Here is a 21,326-nt window from a genome sequence, read left to right as displayed (position 1 = left end):
ACTGTCCCCCATCCTAGGTGTCTCCTCCCATCTGCTGAAACCCGCCCTTCCACTCTTTTTATCCCACCTGACTCAGCTATAGCTACCTGCTGCCCCCGCTCCCGAGTTAGAAATTGATTCAACAAGGTGGGTTCTGAAGCCCACTGCCCGGGCTGTCCGGCTGCCCTGTGACCTTGGACAGGCCACTCAGTGACTCTGAGCCTCAGTTTCCTCCAATGAAAAATGAAGGGCTTGGAAGTGTACCTGCAAGTCCCCAGAAGCACCTGTTCTTCCCAGCGTCCTCCAAAGCCCCACTCACCTCCACCCTCCCAGGCGCAGTTCCAACCCCGGCCTCACTCAGTCCTACATCTTAAGTCTGGCATATTTTAGATGCTGGAAGGTTTTCTGAGTAAACAAACGAACAAACGAACAAGAGATAATCTCTCTTCTTAAAACCTTACAATGTGGCAATGAGAAAAGGTTTATAGAATTAAGAATGGACCCCATGGCAAGGCTGGAGCTGTTTGCAACATATAAAGAGTATAAAACTGGCTAAAATAGTATCTTTGATAATGAACCAAGTGTAAAGTTCAGTTTGTTTTTTAGTTTATTATGTATTGGGCAAATAACAGTCACATGGTTCAAATGCAAAGGAAACCAGTTATATGCTCCCTGAAATATCCTCCCAGAAATATTTTCTGTGTAATTAAAAAATACAAAATTTGTAATCTAATCATAATTGTAACCCGGAAAAATGAACTAAAATCACTGGCTAGGAACTTAATATAAGGCTGATTATGATTAGAATCCTGGGCAAAACCCACAGGGTGGGGCCGTGAGAAGGGCCCGGCCGTCCCTGGCCACCGCAGCTAAATGGGACACTACCCCGCAGCTTGAGTCACAGATTCCAAGAAGGGGAGGGCTCCTGGCTAATCGGGCGGCAGCTGCAGAGACACTTCCTTCCTTTTTGCGGTTTTATGCTGTACTCTCTGAAGTCTGAACTTGGGAAAAGTGGATGTATTTGAACAATTAAAGAAAAAGCAGAAGTAATTGGAAGCTGGAGGCCCACACTCGCCCCCCCCCCGGGGATACCTGCTGTGCCCCAGCTTGAGCGACCCCTCAGGGAAACACTGTCGAGGGGGCGGGGGAGGAAGGCTGGGCGACCACGCAGGTGTGCCTCGTGTTAACCCTCCTCAGGGGAACGAAGACATGGGGAAGGGTGAAGTGAGGCAGGCGAGCTGGGTGCACAGAGCAAAGCCCTTTGATCCGCCCCTCCTGGGGTGTAATTCCTCAACGCCACTCCCGACCTCTCCTTTACGGGAATCTGGGGCACCTCCTGACAGGACGACCTTGGGAAGACTGAAGGGAAAGGTGAGCAACCCGCCTTCCTCTCCCTCCTGGGTCCCTGGGGAGGGGCCGCATCTCCCGGGGAGGCCGCCTGCCACAGGGCAGAGTAACTCAGGGAGACAGATGATCCGGGGCAAAATCTCAGCCTCGGCCCGACAGAATTTCTCGAGCTGCTTGTAATATGAAGCCTGGCCCTGGCTGGTGTGGCTCAGTGGTTAGAGCGTGGCCCCCAAGCACCGAAGGGTCGTGGGTTCGATGCCTGGTCAAGGGCATGCACCTGGGTTGCAGGCTTGATCCCCAGCCCTGGCCAGAACGTCTGCGTGAGGCAACCCATCGATGTCTCTTCTTTCCCCCTCCCTCCCACTCTCTAAAAAGCGATGATAAAAATATCCTCTGGTGAGATTAACAAGAAAGAGCACGGCTCTGACACACCTACTCCGATGGCAGGGAAGGGGCCCTGGCCGGAGGGCAGCACCCACTCAGGTTGAAACCCACAGGGGTCCTAAAAGACGAGGTACACTATAACTTAGCTTTTAAAATATTAGATCAGCCCTTCCTAGTGCACTGGAGGGTAGTCGTGACCGGGAGCCTGGAGGCCGGCCTGTAAAGCGAGTTTCAGGGAAGACTTCTCTTTACATTCTTAAGATCACAGAAGACTGCAGCCTGAGAAGTGCGAGGCGTTTAGCTTTGTTTTACTCCCTTACGGTAACAGAACCTAAATTTCAAGCTGTCCTGCAGAAAGAACTCTAACAGGAAGACCCTGTGGCCACAGTCAGGAGACCCCAGACAGGATGCTGCCAAGAGCTAAGTCAGAGGAAGAGTTCCAGGAGCTTGCCAAGAACTGACCAATCAGCAGAGCCCATGACTCATGACCGCTCAAGACTATTTGCCTTTAAAAACCCCAATTATAAGCCATTTGGGAGGTTGGAGTTTTTTCTTTAGAATGTTTTTATTGATTTTTTAGAGAGGCAGGGCGAGGGGGAGAGAGAAACAGCAATGAGAGACAAACACTGATCATCGGCCTCCTGCCTCGCCCCTCCTGGGGTATCAAGCCCCCCCAGGCATGCTCCCTGACCAGGAATCGAACCATCCAACAGGCGACCTCTTGGTTCCTGGGTTGACACTCAACCAACTGAACCACACGGCCGGGCAGGAGTTTGGGGTTTTAGATGATGGCTTCTGTTTTCCTTGCATGGTGCCTGCTGTGAAGTGACTTGAATTCCTCCCATGCAGTTCTCAGTGCCCAGGGACGGCTCTGCCAGGCACCGGGCACCAAGCACACAAAGGTGACAGTCACCCCAACCTCAGCAGCAGACACTCCAGCATCTCCCCTCCATTGTTCAAAACAGCTTCCGTCCGTTTCATTACTTGTCAGTGCTCTGGTTATAACGCACATTTAAAGACTGTTTTCTACTCATAATTATCTTTCAGGAGAGTGGTTTTCAAAACCCAGAGTCCAAGGTGGGCAGGTGGGGGTCCAAGTAGGATGGACAAAGGGTAACACCAGCAATTGGACGCAGTGTTTTCAAAGATGGAAGAATTCACAAAGAGCACACAGAAACTATCCTGTATTTACTTTCAGGTCATCTGGTCCCCACACTAGAATTTTCAAAAAACAAAGGGAGAAACCACAAGTGAGTGAACATGAAAGCTTTATTGAGTAAACACAGGCCATGTCATGTAACGTTAGCTGAACAGGAAGGACCTTCTCTACAAAACGCCTCTGCAGGCTCCCATTTGCAGCAGGATCTGCTGGACATGGGGCCAGCATGACAGCTGCAGTTTAAACGCACAGAATAGGTCTGCACTGGGCTTAGGTTCCTGAAAAGGCCCAGCTGGGCTCCGAGTGAAGAGAAGCTGGAGAAGGGATTCCCGTAGCGCAGACTATCAATTCCACAAGGCTTCTGTTTTCATCTGGAGCTTGAAAACCCCTTTACACGTCCGTTTTAAGGCCCAGGACGAGCCGCCCACATGCACAGACTACCAGAACTCAACTGCGGTCAAGCGAGTTTCCCTCCCCTGGTTTGGCTCAACGTAAAGTTCAAGTCCCCCTTTCCTAGGCGAGGGGGTCATGAAGAACTAGACTCAGAGTGTCCTTCATTGCCAGGCCCCCGGGGTGCTGAGCCTGGCCTCAAGGGTGATTCCTACACTTTCCTACAGAATAAGCGAGCTTCCCTCTGAACACACGTTGCCAGTGTCAGAATCACGCCTGGGAGGTGTGCAGTGTCTCCTTCCCTCGGTGAGGGCCTGGGAACCTGTGGTGGGTCCCTGGCAGAAGGGGGCATCCTGTGGCCAATGGGCCTTGTATTGGCTTTTTGCTTCCCTTATAATTACTTACCCAACTGCACAACTAAAGCCTCCATCACATAAAATACACACCGAGCAGGTGAAGCGCAGGCTCCCAGAGCCAAAAGCTAAAGATGTTGGTAGTATTGGTATGCTAAATCTCAGCAAGTGTTTCTTCTGCTACGGATTATGACAGAAGCCCTTCAACAGACCTGATTTTAAAAATATCTTCAGCCCGGCTGGTGTGGCTCAATGGTTGAGCATGAACCAAGAGGTCACAGTTCGATGCCCAGTCGGGGCACATGCAGGGTTCAGGGCTCGATCCCCCATAGGGGGCGTGCAGGAGGCAGCCGATCAATGACTCTCTCTCTCTCCCCCTCTCCCTTTCTCTCTTGCAAAAAAAAAATTAAAAAATTCAATAAAAACACAGAAAAATTTCTAGGTGAAAGGGTCATTAAAAAAAATATATCTTCAATAAATCTAATGTCACGGGCAGGCAACTAGATTAGTAAGTAATTTCCTGTCTCTCTCATGCTCCTGAAATGCCCCAGCTAAGTGCTCTGTAGGCAGCATCTATGCTCATGTTATCAATGTATCCACAGACTTCCTCCTGGGCATTAAATAGGAGACAGTGAGGTTAGGCTGGTCCCTGTGATTACATGAAATGTGGTGTGAGGCTATCGACTCCACTATAAATAAAGCCCTGGGTCAATGTGTGACATGAAACAAGTCCACTGACTGGCCAGGGTGGGTGGAGTGACCATCAGTGTCCACCACAGGCACTTTGGTGGTTGGTCACATGAGCTGTCCAGAGCCCATGGGACGATTCACGGTGAGACCTCCCAGTTCAACCATAAAGCTCTTTTCCCCAATAGACAGGGTGTCCCCCAAAAAATGTATACATAATTTTAAACAGCTAATAGCTCAATTTTGAAAATGAAATGTACAGTATTGTAATAAACACTGCTGTATAATTACTCAAAGTGTGTGTGCATATTTCTGGGATCCCTGTGTATTTGATTTTGGAATGTTTTTTCCACAGCACAGCATTCGGACCCTGCAGCGCATCCTCGGACAGCTCAGGAAACCGCCACAGGACACTCTCAGGGATGTAAAAGATGCTTTTAATAGTCTAAGAAGAAAAATATATTCCAAAAAACTTGTATAACAATATTCCAATACTGAGGTCAGTGGTGGCACGAAGCAGGGAACCAGGAAACGGTGATTTGCACCCAGTGCCGCTGTGCTGAGCAACACCTTGGCCGAGTGGCCGGCTGGGGAGCAGATGGGACTGAGGACCAGCTCAGGTGGCCTGCCCCGTGTGATGTCACACTGACGGATGGGTGAGCCCATGATTGGCTTTTAACACCATTTCCTGTCTACTTACCCGGTTTATCTCACAACTTTATGGTGATGGCGTGAGCTTGTCTTTCTTTACAGGCCGGGAAACAGGGAAAATTAACAAAGCTCATATGGGCCATTTCACTTCAGCCTAACTGCTAACATTGAACATCTGTATTATAGTTTAGAAAAAGTGTAACTGTGTATATGTGCACTATTTCAGGAATAAGTTATAACAAGCAATTAAAAGAACTTAAGACACTTTCACTTTATGTAAGAAATTTCAAATTAGTACACTATGATTTGTGAGCCATGATAATTCTCTTAATATTCTATGCAAGTTAGATATATATTTTCCTTATAAGCACTTCAACCAACTTCTCAATAATACATTATAGTTATGGAGGTGTTAATATTTTGAATACTTTCATTGATAATGGGCAGAGATATACTAATATTTAATAATCTTTCAGCTTTGCTTTTTAAAAAGAAACAGTGCAAAATAAGTCACTGAGAACTTTTTCCTGCAAAAACAAAAATGATTATTTGTCATAAGAATTTAATAAGTTTTAGAAGAAAAAATATATATTTCCTTAAACCATTTTCTTCTGAATTCACACCAGCATGTAGAGATTATAAAAAATAGAGTCTATTTACAGGGCACAGGGGACCTGGGTGACGTACAAAACAAGGCAACAATGCAGCACACACACACCTGCCTCACACACCTGCCTCCTGGGCACACAGCTCCACACAACTGTAACCACCGTCCTACTGTACATGGTAATAACGGGAAATACACAGGAAGTCAAATATACAAAAGTTAACAGTAACATCGGCCAAATATGCCTAAAATGTCCACGTTTTATAAAACGATTAAGGTATTTGTTTTATACCTAGTGAAGGACATGGAGTACAAAAGTAGCATCGGTGCTGGGGGAGGGCGCCTTCGGAGCATATGGGGTGGGCGGACACACCAGGGAGCTCCTCACGCCAGCGCAGCCTACATCACCACGTGTGGCCTCACCCCATCTTCTGTGAGGTCATACCTGAGAGCACAGGAAGGTGACAGCAGATGGGTCAGTGTGGGCAGTTAGTCAACACTCGGGGTCTATCTAGTGGTTTGTCATCTGTGGAAGGATACTCACCACTGGGTCCAGCCTTTGGCGAGTTCTTCAGAGGCCAAAGCCACCAGCACCTGTGGTTGAAGATCGTGTATAAGTGGGTGAGAAGCTCCCTCAGACCTTCGCCACTCCTGCTCTCCCCAATTGCCTCCTTCTCAATCTGCACTGTGGGGCTCGCTCTCCTCTACTGTGAGCCTCTCAAGTCTCCATGTTCCACCCCAGGATCCACCGAGGAACAACATGGCAGATCCGATCCGAGAGGTCAGCCTGCACCCACGTGTCAGGTCAGGTTGCTGTGAAACGTCAGGGGAGACAATGTGTAGGGACAGTGAAGGGCCACTGATGGCAGCACAGTTGACGTAGATTATCCATAAACGGTGCCTACAACTCAAAGCCTCTCCTCCCTAACTTCACGTCTTGCACGCTACTAGAGAACGCACATTCTTACATGGACAAAGACTAAAAGAAATAAAGCCAATGATTTGTTAGGAAAAAAAACCAGTTGGCTAGTTGAGGAGGTAGAATTGTAAATGAGTATGTTCCCTTTGGGTTTTATTTCATTGTGATACTGGAAAAAATATTTTATTTAAAAATAACCTTTTCTTCAACTGTAAGTTCATGATATTAGCATGACTAATATGCCAGATAACATGAACATGTAAAAACAACAAAATAACTTAAAACGTCCTCACAACGTACAACGTCTTAGCCGATACCGTCTCTCACGGCCCACCAACCGCAGAGTAAGCTCACTCCTTTCTGCTGACATACGTGTGGTCTACAAAATGCACGTGGGGCAGGTGCTGAATTTTCACAAGGGTCTTTTCAGACTCACTTTGCCAAGAAGCCCTTTGTCTTTGGACAGGAAGCCACCGCTGTTCTTCACGGCAACGTCCAGTGTTCTCCGCTGCACTTCTGGTAACGAGACGCTGAAATCGAAGCTGAGAAAGAGGACCTCCCCTAAATTTCTCCACCATCTTGTGTAGTTTATCGTAACCAAACATGATATTTCTGCCTGAGACCACTCCCAATGTTACGCCTGTTATAAAATGGCGCTCTTGTGCTAGATGGTTGGGGCTGGCATTTCATAAAGACGCAAAATCAAAGTACTTTTCAAGGTTTTCAAACGTGAGAGAAGACTCTGGCACGCGGCTCCCCCGTGCACGGGGCAGGGCAGCTGGAATGTGGGGCCGTGGACGTTACACATGACTTAGCAGGAGAGTCAGACCAGAGGAGAGCAATTTCCAAGCCTGGGTAAGTGAGCTGATAAAAGCACCTGTGGTCTGAGTCACAGAGGAGAAAATGTCTGCACCCCACTTTTTAGGGGCTGCAGTCAGATGCTGTAAACTAAAATGCCTTCGCAGGTCCTCAGAGCTGGTGTGTAGTTCGCATGTGGCAGGGTCCCTGACACACTAGAGGACTGACAGCCTGCAACCTGGAAAGTACATGGCTGGGACATGACTGGTCCTCCCAGGGAGCTGCAGCAGCGAGAGACCCAGACATGCACGTGGGACTCAAATTCTTCAACGCTGCCACCGAGTAAAAACAACACTGGCAAATACAAGGTGCCCACCCAGGATTCGGTGCAGGCCTGTCAGTAAGAACACAGCGAATGACTAGGACCTTTAAAGAAGAAGTGTAAAGGGAATCAGTGATACCACGCGACTTTATTATTTCCCAAAACGCTGGTGGTATTTAGCTACAGAGGACTATAAAGACAGACGCCAAACTCGCACAGATGGAGGCTCTCCAAGTGTGGCCTGAGCACCCTCTCAGGAGGTCGCCTCACCAGACTGACCACAGAAGCACACACGAGCCTCTGCTGAGCCAGAACATCAAAGAGATTTGCAAAAATCTAAAACAGTTATGCCATTCTTTTCACAAACTTTTAAAATTATTTTGGAAACCAGCTGTTTTCGTAAGAATGTTCTATTTTAAGATGTTATAGGTTTACTATTTTTCAAATGCATTTATATTCTCGGTGTTGACTATAACTCAGCTGAGGGCCACGCCGCCCTTGATCTTTACGCGCTCGCCTGGCATCTGTGGTGACAGCTCCTCACTTCTGCACGAGATTCAGTGCTCACTTACCTACAAGCTCGCACTGCTAATGTGGAGTGGTTTTCACTTCTCAGCACTGTGTGGGCACCAACGCTTTGTGCTGGAAGGCACTAGTTGGCCCTCTTATTTTTACCCAATAGCTGTCCCAGGGGAGTCAAATCCATACCTCTGATCGAACACAGGGTTCAGTGTCTTCTTGGACACGTGTGTTTTCCTCCTCCCTGACCTCCTCTTGTCCGGTAACAAATACATGCGGACGTAGGGGTCAGAGCCATCCTCAGAGAAAGCAATGAGGTTTCTTGAAACACAAACCAGAGAACAGCGGACATTAGAATCTAGAAAAACAGCAATTCGTATCACATTCAAATTCTCCACGGTCCTCGAGGAACACTGTTCTGTTACAATGTTCACAGAAAACCCCTCAGCGGAATTGCCTGTGTGGAGTTCGCACTTTCTCCCTGGGTCTTGGGGGTTTTCTCCCAGAACTCTGGTTTCTCCCCACATCCCAGAGCTGTGCGTGAGCTGAATGGCCTGTCTAAACTGTCGGAGTGAGTGCAGGTGCAGGTGTGAGTGGCCCTCAGATGGAAGGGTGTCCTGTCCAAGGCTGGTGACCACCTTGTGCCCTGAGCTGCCAGGAAAGGCAACCTGGTCCCTTGTGACCTGAAACTGGGATATGCCAATTGGAAAATTAATGATCTCACTTGTTTTTATTCATACTAGATCTCACACTGATCTTAATGTTTAATGTTAGAAGTATTTGGGGTCTTTGTTTAGAAGTGTGGTGATGTTTTTAAGACCAGCAATATGCATAGAACTCAACTGTTGTTTGTATCAATTGTATGCAACCACTTCAAGTTACTCACTTACTGACAGACCTGAAAGTCTAGTTAGGGGCTGTTGGGTTGGAGTCTTTCTTCTCAAACAGCCTCTGCTCCTGCATCTCCCACAGGGACGATCTCAGTAGCAAGAACATATATGCTGCTCAATACATATGTACTGAACTTTACATTTACCGTCATGTTTCTAAATGTCACTGATTTTATTTTTGTTTCCTTCAGCATTTTAAGAATCAAATGTTTATATAACACACTTATATCACAACTCTAGAGAGAGAGAGACAAGTCACATAAGAAAAATAGCTTCCAACCGTCATCACTACTCACGGACAAAGCACACTGTCACATCACACACACTGTCACCTCATGTCACACTCACTGAATCAGGACTCTGACAAGTTGAAACAAACCCTCCTGACTGTGGGGACAGGCAAACCCAGCCCCTCGACTGGACACTTGTTTCCTTGAAAGACTAAGGCAAAACTTATCATGACCCATCAACTTCCAGGTCCTCTGAATTTTTATAAATTTACTCCTACACACTTAATCCCGAAAAACCACTTCGATAAAAGATACTATGTTCACCATCGAGTTACAGGTAAGGACCATCTAAACATCCACAACAGGGAAGGGCACGTAAACCACAGTTCACGGGCATGTTGTGAAGCAACCAAATGATATGCACGTTTACAAAACAATGTTGACAACAAAGGAGGAATAAACACTGAACACTGGGGCTGCAGAAGATCTGCTTTGCTCTTTAAAAAACCTGAGTGACCTGTCCAGGGAAGCGAGAGCCATGAGCTCCACATGGAGGGAGGCCGGGCGCTGGCTCACCTGCAGGCGTGCACGACCACCACCAGCTTGTTTCTCTGCGAGCTGTGCCGGATCGTCAGCTGGATCTGCCCCAGGGGAGACTGTCCCAGTGTCGTCCCACTGAGGAAACAAAGCAGAAAGTCACGGTTCTCCCTAGACCTGACACTGGTCCAACGCAGTAAATCAAGTTCATCCGTGTAGAAGAGAAGGGATCAAGCGGCCCATGGACTCAGACACAATCAAACCCAAGTGTAAATCAACCAAACTCCTATTTCAGTTGAGAGTTAATATAACTTAATTATTCAAAACTTTTTCACTTGGGACCCAAACCATGGTCTCCCAATTATAAACATCAAATCTGTGGTCTTTGGCCTATAACTGCCCAAATCAATGTATCCTTTCTCCAAACCCCACACAGGTCCCTGGCTTTGTTGTTCGCTGACAGGACATCTGATGACATCAGACCAACCCCCTCGATTTCTGTCTCTCAAGGTCAAAGCACAGGCTCTAAGATAACCAACAACTGCCTGGCCCAGCATCCCCCAAGACCTTCTCGGCTGCTCCGAGAAAAAGTGGTTTCTTATCTAAAATTCTATTTCCTCCTAGAGCAAGAGAGGGGGAGGGACCGATTTCTTTTTTCCAAAACAGTGGCTGTGAGAAGGTGCGAAGGAGAAAAGGGCACTGAGTGTGGTCACAGGTGGTCATGTGTGTGCCCTTGTTCCGGCACTGGGACCACATGTTTCACTTCCGCCCCACGTTACTACTCACACACCTCTCAGAACAAACGAGAAAAGAACTGTCTCAAAGGCAACTTCCTTCCTTCCGCTGAGAGGAAAACATTAACCTCTGAGGCTCATGGTGCCTGCAGATTGTGTTCCTACTTATTTAGGAATCATGGGGGTTAAGTAAGAAATCAACACAAACGTGTACAGACAAAAGCGACGGGGGACCAGCAATGGGGTGGGACGAGCGGTGGGTGCTCAGCAACCAGGAAAGAACAGGCCTCGATCCTACAGGACAGTCGCCGGTCCCCTGAGCGCAGCAGCTCAGCCCTGGACTCCGCCCTCCTGCCCTGAGGACAGCCACACGGGCGTCAGAGCCTCTGCCGTTCCTGGGACCTGTCAGCCCACCACATTCTAACCCTGAAATGAGCCCAATGTTGGCCTGGGAAGAGGCAGGCTTCACCCTGGGAGGGCCGCCGCTGCACCCCCAGCCATGGAAGACAGCACCCCACGCCTGCGGGGCGCGGAAGCAGGAAGAGACAAGGTGTCTAGTTACTTCTCGAGCTGCCGCAGCCTCTGCCGGAGCTCCTGTGTGGCGATGGGCAGCGATATGTCCGAGGCTATGCTGGGGGTGGGCTCCTTGGTGAAGATGTGGCTGGGGGAGCCGGTGGCGCTGACCTGGAGGCTAGAGGAGCTTCTGCCAAGGTCCCGAGGGCCCTGAGGGCTGGCCTCACTGGGCTGGGCTCTCTCCTCCACGCCGGGCTTCGGGCCACCCCCAATGACTGGAGTGGATGGGGCTGGGCTGCTGTCACCAGCACCCGGCGACGAGGACACCTGGGACCTGACTGATGTTTTTCTCCCTCCTTTGGAAACGGAGGGTCGCTTTACTTGAGCCGAGTGCTGGTGGTCAGGAGACCTTTCCTGCTTTTCGAGGTGTAGTACCTAGGGGTAGCAATAAATATGAAATTAAAACCAGTGACACAGGTAACAGCCTGATACATGAGCAGCTTCAGATCTACTCATTTGCAAATGTCTCTTTAAAACTTGGCATAAAACATTATAAACAAATTGTCTATATGGTCACGTGTTGTATTAAGGTAATACAATGTTATAGGAAGTTAAAAAAGGAAAGTTTACGTAATCAAAGTATCACTTCTATGATGTAAACGTTATTTCTGTATATTCTCTTCAACCTCTTTCATTTGCACAAATTTCTTCAGAGTTGTGGGTGATGTTATTGCTCGAGGAGCCTAAGCTCCTGCCCTGCAGAGGCCTAGTCCCTCATCCTGAGAAGGCGGACTAGCCCCTGGTCTTGCGCAGGAGGTCTAGCCCCTCGTCCAACACAGGTGGTCTCCTCTACCAGCAACCTTAAGGAAGGATGAGTTAAAGACACCTCTACCCAGCAAGGTCACCCCAAACACCCAGCATCAATGTGGAAGCAGCCCGTGCCCGTCCATGGGAGACTACAGTACCCTGAGGGCGATCTTCATCTTCAGAGTGCTGTTTGGACCTGAATTACTGAGTTGGAATCGCTGGTTCACGGTCATATCATCACTGCTGAGCAGCCGACTGAGGGGGATCTTCAGGTTCCCCAGGGAACACTGATGCTGTTCATCTTTGACCTGGAAACACATCACAGAACACAATGAGCTCCAAGGATAATGACAGAAAACGTAGAAAGGTCCAAACCCAGTTGTTAAAAAACGAACTTCAGTCATTTCCTTCTAGGCAGTTTCCTTAAATGATGAACACAGTAGGAAACCTCCTTGGGAAGACAGAACATTGTAACAAGTGATGCTACAATGTATCCACAGCACATATGTCTGTCACATCCCCATCACAACTGGGAGCACAAACAGAACACGGTGGTCATGAACCTATTAGGAGAACCCCGAGTTAACAGGCAGCAGTCTACAGAAACCTGAAGAACAGAAAGAAACATCTTAAACCCTGTGAAAATGATGACAATGCCCATTCATGTGATTTGTCAAGTTTCATGCTGACACTTGTTTATGGAAAATAATGGCTAAGTGTCTCTTAAGCCCTCTCTATCCAAAATCTACATGGTTGTTTAAAAATGTACAGTATCTGCTTTAAATGCTTGGTGAATCCTGTCTCCCGGACAATGCCCTGCGGGCATGGCCTCTGTAATAGGAAGTGGTGTACTGCGTAACAGTTTATAACCCATAACCAAACAGAGTAAGAACTTTCAAAGGCTACACAAAAATGGTCAAAGATGTTATCTACACATGAAAACCTAAAAGCCTGATTCCTAATTTCTTTATAAACTATAATCCAAAAGCATTTTTATTTTTATTTTTAAAATACATTTTTATTGACATTTTAGAGAGAGGGAGAGGGGGAGAGAGAAAAGCATCAATGTGAGAGAGGGACATCAACTGGTTGCCTCCTACGCTCACCCCAACAGATCAAACCTGAATCCTAGGTATGTGCCCTAACCAGAAACTGAACTGAACTGGTGACCTTTCTGTGCACAGGATGACCCCAACCAACTGAGCCACACCAACCAGGGCTAAGAGCATTTACTTTTAAAAGAAATAACTGCAACAAAGTGTACTGAACTTTAAAAGCTATTTTTTAAAATCAAGATCCAGTTAAGAATAGATTATTTTAAGAGCAGTGCAACTTATGAAGGAAAAATTAGCCAAACAAATACAAATTTTAGGTAGACAGATATATTTTGTGTAAAACCGAATGTGAAAACATAAAACAGGCAGAGAATGGACCCCGAGGGCCCACCCACAGTGCCCTGAGGAGATGAGAGGCCCCCACAGCAGGACATCCCCCAGGCTCTCAGGATCACAGGGGCTGAGAAACCCAGTCAGACCTGTGTAAGCTAAAGAGCAAACAGAGGCCCTCAACCTTCTCAAGGGTTGAATGTTGGAAAGTAGGCCATGCAAAAAAGAAATATGGGAACTGGAATAGCTTAGACTGGCATGTCTAGTACGCCTGCCCCTGGGATGGCGATGAAAGCTGTGATACCACTGAGAACAGCTCTGTCCTAAGCTAACGCGAGAAGACAGACACACAACCACTGGGATTGCAGGGGTCCATCCAAGAAGCACCCTCCAACTCCTTCTGAGAGTGTAACTTACATACAGCACATACGTTAAAACATGCAAACACAGGACTCCTGCTTTTGGCCATGACAGATAATAAGAACCAAATGTAACACCCCACCTTAGCTTAAAAACAAGTGAGGCAAGCCTGACAACTGATCTGGTCACTGTCTGGAGAGTCCAGGCCATGGTGCCAGGAGGAGAATCCCAGAGGCTAGTGGTCCCTCTGTGTTGAGGACACAGGGTGAAGAGATCAGGGAGCAGGAGGTGACAGAGAGGAGGGATCCTCACAAAGAGCTGGAGGCCCCGAGGGCCCGTGTCTTCAGCTGATCGGCACATGCGAGGGAAGGAACCACACCCAGGAGGAGCAGGGGGACAATTCCCAGAGCACAAAGGGCTGTAGAAAATCTGGTAACACATGAGGCCTCAGACTAGGGCCACATGATCCCAAGACTAGAGGCTGTTGGGTGGCCTAACAAAGCTTAAGTCAAGCCTTGAAAGGCTCGAGGTATTTCCAAGTAACTTACCTCCAAATGGAAACAAAGCTCCAAAATATTTACAGAAATACAAACCCAGCACTCAATAATGTACAACTCACAATGGACAGTCTCCATGCAGCCAAAGTAGGAATACAGGATCCACAGATCCAGCAACTACACAGACGAAGGAATTGGCAACACGGCACAAGAATCTATCACACATAGACTACATGCACACGGAGGGCAGAGGAGGGACATGGAAGACAAAAGATCCAAACTCAGCTCCTAAGAGGAAAACAAAAGATGGGAGCGACAGCAGACTAGACGCTTGAGGAGGGAAAATGGAGGTCACACTGTCCACAACAGCAGACTCTGATCGGAAACAATGCAAGAGGGAAGACAGTGGAAGGAAAACCAGTTAGCCAAAAATTTTATGTCTTGTGAAGCTATCTTTCAAACACGAAGGTGAAACAGACTCTTTAGACATGCGAGGGCTGGAGGAACTCAATGCCAGCAGACTGGCCTGCAGGAGCTGTCAGAGGACGGCCTCTGGGCAGAAGCAAGGCCACCCGAGTGGGAAATGTGGCCACATAGGAAAAACTTCTTTCCTCATTTTTAAAAAAGTTCTTTATAATTGACCGTTTAAGGCAAAAATAGTAAAATACACTGTGGGGCAGAGGAAACAAGCACGCCACAGGAGGGTCGTGTACCACCGGTGACCACATAGGGTAGATGAGTGTGAGTAACAGAAGGTACCATGAGCCCTAGAGCAACCACAAAAACACTAAAAACCAAACAAGGAGCTGTAGCCAATAAGCCAAAAAAGGAGATAAAGTGCAGGCTCACTCCAAAAGAAGTCCTGTTTAAAAAGAGAAAAAGCAAAAATGAAATGGGGCAGCAGCACAGTGGCAGATTTAAACCCCACCACATCACTAACAACATTCAACACACGTGGCCGAAATGTCACAATTAAAAGGAAGAGATGATTGGATTGGAGAGAAACTCGAGGTTCAACTGTGCGCAAAAGAAGTCACCTAAATACAAATTTACAAATAGGCTAAAAAAGGGTGGCACTGACTTGTCAGGTGGACAAGCACTACAATCCCACACAGACAGGAAACGTCCCTCCTCACCCTGCAAGTCCAGCATCACCCTGACACATGCTGGAGAAACAAAATTACAGATCGGTGTCCTTCAGGACTCAAATGCAAAAACTCAACAAAATTTTAGAAAATTAAACTGAATACGTGAGAAGGATACAACATTGTGACCCAGTGAGCTGCTCCCCTAATAAAGGTTTGCCCTGTGAGGCTCTCTAACGTTAAATCTTGAAAACCAAATATAGGTTCAAAAGGTTTAACATTTGAAAATCAATGATGTATCATTCACCATATTTACAAACTTAGAAAAACCAGATGATTATCTCGATAGTTGCAGAAAAGCCTTTGATAAAATTCCACATCCATTCATGACAAAACTCTCAGCAAACTAGTAGCAGGGGGGGAAGAAAAGTCCTCAAACTCCAGGCTTAATGGTGAGGCTCTGAGGCTTCACCCTAAGACCCGAGGGGCAGAGGTGTCCACTCACGCGAGGCCCGAAGAGGGGCATGACAGCAAGACAGAACAAGGGAGTCAGAGGCACCAGGTCGGAAACAGAAGCAGAAGCGTCATTATTATCAGCAGACGACGTGACTGGCCATGTGGAAGACAATCCTGAAGTACCCACGAAAAGCTACCGGAGCTAATAAGTTCAGCAGCGTTGACAATATGATGCCAACGTACAAAATCAACTGCTCTTCTTCTAGATACCAGTAACATTCAATCAAAAGTTTAAACTTTTAAATAAAAAAACATGTTTACAATATCACAGACTCTGGAATACCTACAGTAGGTTTGACAGAGATGTGATTATGGTGATGGGCCCATGACCGGTACCCTTTAAATGTCTGCAGTTCACTACACGGTGATTACATTTCAACAAATCTAGTAAGAGTGCAGATACAATACCTCAACGTCAAGGTCCTGGCGCCTGGGATTGTGAATGAAGAAAGTGAAGTGTTCCTCCCACACAGGCTCATTGGTTTTGTACCGAATCTGAAAGAAACACCATAAAATCAGCTCTGTGGATGCTTTCTGTGTTTATATGTTTATGTGTTTGGAAGCTTGGGATAACTTAATTAAATTCCAAGGCATGTATTTACTGAGCATGTACTATTATGTACTAGTTGTGGAATGTGTTCTAAAGACAGAGCCCAAAGCTTTTGGAGTGTGCCAGGGAGGTTATGAAATCCCAGTCTGTGTGCCCATCCCAGTGAAAAAGGCTTCACCTTCTTGACTCAGGCTTCCTTGTACCTCCCCAAGGGCTACACAATGCTGCATTCAGGAGGATTCTCAAACTAATGGTGAGCAGGTGAATGTGAACAAAGGCCTGTCACTTAATTCCTGAAATGCTCTCTCGTATCAGGAAAGTGGGACATGCTGCAGCAATGGCAATGTCCTCTCTCAACTCCTGACAACTGTATTTGCTGAGTTAAGCATCGTTGGTTATCTTTTAAACAAAATATTTATAGAGCATTCAAAGAAAACTTCCATCTGCCCATGAAATCAAGCAAAAGCATATTCACGCTATTTTTTAATGTTATTTTTTTAAATGAACAATATATTTGTTACCAAATTAAGTAGCTAATAATCTATGAAGTAAGTTATTTGAGAAAATAAAAGATATGGGATCAGTGGTCTCGACGCCTGTACCATCACCTGACAATAGTCCCACCTCACTGGCCAGAATGATGGTGATGTCACAGGAAAAGGTCAGCACTTCAGGCCTTACCTTGCTCTCCTGGGCCTTGTGACCAACTGACATCTGCACAAGAGGGTTAGGGTTGCTGTTTATTTTCTTCCCTGACTATCCAAAAACAGAAAAGACAAAATAAATAAGCAAACATTCTGAAACAGGCTTGTTAAAAATGAAATTATTGGCTATATTAATAGTCATTTCTGTTTACTTCTGAGATTTCAGTTACAGGGACTATCTGGGAACAATTTAACTGGGAAAGGATTGCTAAGCATACCCCAGACCATAATTGTATCTACCATGAAATACACTAGGGAAACATCTATTTACACACAATTTTTAAGTGTTAAGGTCTTTTATTTTCAGAGCAAGCTATTTGGGAAAAATGAAATCTTCTGAATATTTTAATGTTAATTTCAGCTCTCAAGACTTATTTTACCCAGATAACAAAATAAATAAAGTGCAATGAATGAACAGAAAAACATGAGCAAGGACAAATGTAAAAGAGTATATGATTCAGGACAGTCCTCTGGTTGGAATAATAATGCTACAAAGTGTCAGGAACATGTTTCCACATTTTTTACTTAGTATCTTCTGTTCAAACATGTAGCTATCAGGTATCAAATCTACCAGCGGCTAAGTAATTTTGATTGGAAGAATGAACATCAATCTAGAATTGCATTAAATTAAGCAGATACAGATATAATTTTTTAAATGGTGAGAAGCATACTTTAGCACAGAGAGCTGATAGGAGAAAACATAGTAAAACACAACATATATGGGACGTGAGGTTAATTTATAACTCAGCCCCACAGAAGATGCAGTTAAATATCTCTGTTAGTGGAAATTAATTATAGATCACGAAACTTTTTTAGTTAAACAATTTTAAAGTCAATCCACAACACTGCAGCAATGACAAAAATAAGCATCAAATTCATGATTATTGGAATAAAATATTACTAGCCCACACCTACTGCGATAATCTATTTTCTGGTTCATCTTTTTGATGTGAATGAACTCTGCAAAATGAAATAAATACTGTTAAAAAAATTCAACGGCTGTAGACTACCGTGGCAGAGATACTGCTGTTTCCCTTTCTTCCTTGGACATCAGAACCCTGGAGTTTTAGCTGGGCCACGTCCTCTGTAAACAAAGACTCTATTTCTGAACCTTTCCTGCAGTTAGGTGTGGCCAGGTGACCATGCAGCCTTAAAGAGAAAGGTGCTCCCTGCCCTTCCCTTCCTGGTGACCCCCTTTTGGATGGAGGTAGTGAGCAGGGCAGAGCCCCAGGTCAAATTCTGTGACGCTGGAGGAGTTACCTTCTGTCTCACTGAAGCTACAGCTACTTCTGAATCTGAATCAGAAGCTGAGTGTATTTAACTGATGCACATCTTTCTGGTCTGAAAACAATGAAACTCACTATCGCTGACTCTATGTACCTGCTTCCAGGAAGATCGAGGCAGTGAGATAACTGCTACTTCCTCAACCCATCTATTTTGCTTCTATTTTCCTTCTGTGTTGTACATGTGAGTGAGACGGTGAAACTGTTTATCCTCAGTCTAAAAATTTCTTAAGTATGAAATAAATTACTTCAATAAGTATGAAATTCCTTCAATAAGTATGAAATAAGTTCCTTCAGTAAGTATGAAATAAACACTATCAAGCCTTTACTGACACGTTTCCTTCCTTTCTTTGTGGTATATAAAATAGTGATGTATCTTAAAAATAGATGATGCTTAAGATCCCAAATCACAAAGTTTTCTACCACAATTCCACATTCAAAATGCATCAGCACCACTCAGTGACATGAGGTTTCATGAAAATAAGTCACAACTGTCCTGAACTTACATCTCAGCTCTCTACCGCTTGATTACCGAGACCCACAGTTCATCTAGTTCAGGGGTGGGGAACGTCCAGCCCGCGGGCCATGTATCATTTGGTCTTGCCCTGCCAAGGTCTCACCAAAGAGAAGCAGTTCCAGCCTAACTCACATTAGGGGTGAGTTAATTAAATGCTTGACCAAATATAGCAGGCTAGTTTTTAAGTTGATAATTTCGTATGGCCTGCAAAAGATGTTATAGACATCCAAATGGTCCTTGGCAAAAAGAAAAAAAAAAGAAAAAGGTTCCCCACCCTTGATCTAGCTGAACCTCGGTTTTCAAGTCTATACAATGGGCATGATACCATTTCCAGAACCTAGTTGTTAGGCTTCCATGAGGTTATGTAATGACAACTGAAGTAAACATACTGTACTAGCGGCACACAGCACTTCCCAGGCGTGGTCTTACTTCACTCACAACTCCAGTGAAGATCCATACAGTCACATCCCTTCTACAAATAACTGAGAGGATTAACTCTTGAGGAGTGGCCATGCTGGGACTAACCCAGGTGGTCTCATTCCACAGCCTTGTCTAATCGTGACTAGAAATGGGGAGGAAAGCCTGCTGATGTAGTTCCTTCCAGGGTTTTTAGTGGGAACGGTTATTTCAGCTACTGCTAAGCCTCACTCCCCCCCCCCCCCCCACCCCGGGCTGAATGCACGCTGCACTGAAGCACGTGTTACTAGCCTTCCTCACTTGTGAAATTTAACTTATCCTTCCAGGTGAAATGGATTTTTAAAAATTCCTGATTCCTTTCTATGGAATTTTCTTTAAATAATTACATTTAAACCCTCCCCTCAAATATTTAAATCTAGAACATTCAAAGAAATAAATAAAATAAATCATTGTAAGTCATAAAAAACTTTTAACAATTGAACCAGAAAATGCATGTCCTGATGTTTTAGGGTGTGGAGCTTAGTTCTCAATATACCTCAGTGAAGGAAACCCAGAGCTCCTAGGAGGACCCGGCGCCCACACCCAGCAGCGCCCGAAGCTCTGAGGTCACCAGACAGGAGCCAGCTGACTCCGCATATTGGAAGAGGTGATTTGCAAATAGGCAGACCGAGTGCACAAGGTGCACCTTCCAACCAGACTCTGAAGGCCGGTTAAGATTTTACACAGAACTTCTAGTTCACCACTTTCACAAATTCAAGTCCAAGTAAAACTCAGAGGATTTAAAACCGCCTTAGGTATTGCTGCCAAGGCAACAGGACCCATGTCTAACATAACTGACTGGAACTTTATAAAACGTATCTTCAGAGTTGACTCAAATTCTCTGACTACTAACTCTTGGGTAACAAAAGCACGCTCTCTCCAATGACCACTAGTTACTAATTAGTAAAAACCCACGTGGTTTAAGCATCATCTCTTTCAATACGTCTTAGTGAACTCTGGAAGGGAAAACCATGAGTTTACCTTTAAGGCTTTCTGAACTGCGGTCTTCTTGAAGACATCAGGGTTAAACTCTAATGGGTTACTCTTTCCGTCAGAAGAAAATGAACACACCGAGGGTTAATAAAACATGCAATGAGGAGCGTATGTAAGGTTAACCACACGAAAATGTATGCAAACGAACAAAAAAATCTTTAAACAAAAACCATCAACAAGAATTACACAGAACCAGTAAGAAATCATTTGTAAAATTTGTCTTTATGCCCCAGGTTTTATCTTAGGACGAACCTCTGATCTATAAATATCAAAACACGTGTGCTTCTCCTCTGTGGCCACTGTCCCCTCGTCTTTGGGATTTGAAAAGTCCAACAGTGAGCCTTTAAGAAAGGGCTCTATTCACTACCCTTTGCTTGAGTAACCCCCTAAAACACCTATAATCACACTAAAGGTTTTATCTGAAGTACCAATGAATAGGCCACAGATGCCCAAATTACTCTCAAGCCAAATTATACCCCATAATAGTGATGCAATTTCCTTTCTTCTGTGCAAAACCTGCGCAGAGATGGGGCCTCGCTCCTCTGTCCCCCCTCTCCTCTCCAAGTATGAAGTGTTGAGTGTGACTAGCTCATCGAGTTTCTCCTGGCTATAAAGTTCTATATCATGGGCTGAATGTCCTACTTTTACTGAATCTGTAAATTCATTTCTTTCTGGGCCTCAAAAGGGGAAGATTGAGTTGTTTTGCAGGTTCCTTCAAAGACTAACACGTAAGATTAAAGGTTTTATCATTTTAGTTGTCATTAACTTCAAATGACAAACTGAACTTTATTATTATTTTTTTAAAAACAGCAGATTTTACAATGAAGAAAGAGGGCCTGCGGCTGGCTGGGCCGGAAGAGAGAGCATCGGGCCAGCAGCACGAACGGGACAAGAGCCAGCCTCGCCCGGCCGCCACCGCAGCCGCCTGCTCAGTGCTGGAGCACCGGGCCCACCGGGCGAACGTCTGGAGGGAGCCGCCGCTCTGAGGCGAGGGCTGACCAAACCTTCTGACGCTCTCTGGGCAGGTGGGCCACGTGCTACATGCACACGTGACTCTAACATGCACCAGTGACTGCAAAGCAGGGCTAGAGGCAGTGGGTGGGCGAAGGGTGTGGGGAGCTGCACAGGCCCAGGGGTGACACAGGTCGGTCGCC

At 45.9% G+C, this 21,326-nt stretch overlaps 1 protein-coding gene across 2 annotated transcripts in view; it reads right to left on the bottom strand.

Moving 5' to 3' along the window:
* Nucleotides 1–5,495: 5,495 nt before the first annotated feature.
* Nucleotides 5,496–21,326, bottom strand: part of ESYT2 (extended synaptotagmin 2) — a 56,121-nt gene continuing 40,290 nt past the window's right edge. Inside the window, exons 14-22 of one of the 2 annotated variants that reach the window (XM_087820890.1) lie at nucleotides 16,901–16,975; nucleotides 16,078–16,164; nucleotides 11,985–12,134; nucleotides 11,069–11,454; nucleotides 9,812–9,910; nucleotides 8,305–8,436; nucleotides 6,913–7,018; nucleotides 6,102–6,151; nucleotides 5,496–6,002 (exon numbers count right to left, since the gene is read on the bottom strand). In XM_087820890.1, the coding sequence (XP_087677016.1) occupies nucleotides 5,957–6,002; nucleotides 6,102–6,151; nucleotides 6,913–7,018; nucleotides 8,305–8,436; nucleotides 9,812–9,910; nucleotides 11,069–11,454; nucleotides 11,985–12,134; nucleotides 16,078–16,164; nucleotides 16,901–16,975 (1,131 nt within the window). In that variant the 3' untranslated portion in view covers nucleotides 5,496–5,956. Of the gene's footprint in view, nucleotides 6,003–6,101; nucleotides 6,152–6,203; nucleotides 6,371–6,912; nucleotides 7,019–8,304; nucleotides 8,437–9,811; nucleotides 9,911–11,068; nucleotides 11,455–11,984; nucleotides 12,135–16,077; nucleotides 16,165–16,900; nucleotides 16,976–21,326 lie in introns of those variants that run through there. The other variant, XM_087820889.1, reaches the window with a different exon arrangement.

Source organism: Miniopterus natalensis, chromosome 10, assembly GCF_054644295.1.
Source record: "Miniopterus natalensis isolate mMinNat1 chromosome 10, mMinNat1.hap1, whole genome shotgun sequence".
NCBI classification, from domain to species: domain Eukaryota; kingdom Metazoa; phylum Chordata; class Mammalia; order Chiroptera; family Miniopteridae; genus Miniopterus; species Miniopterus natalensis.
Note: the sequence above shows the minus strand (reverse complement) of the source record. Positions and strands in the feature narration are given on the sequence as shown.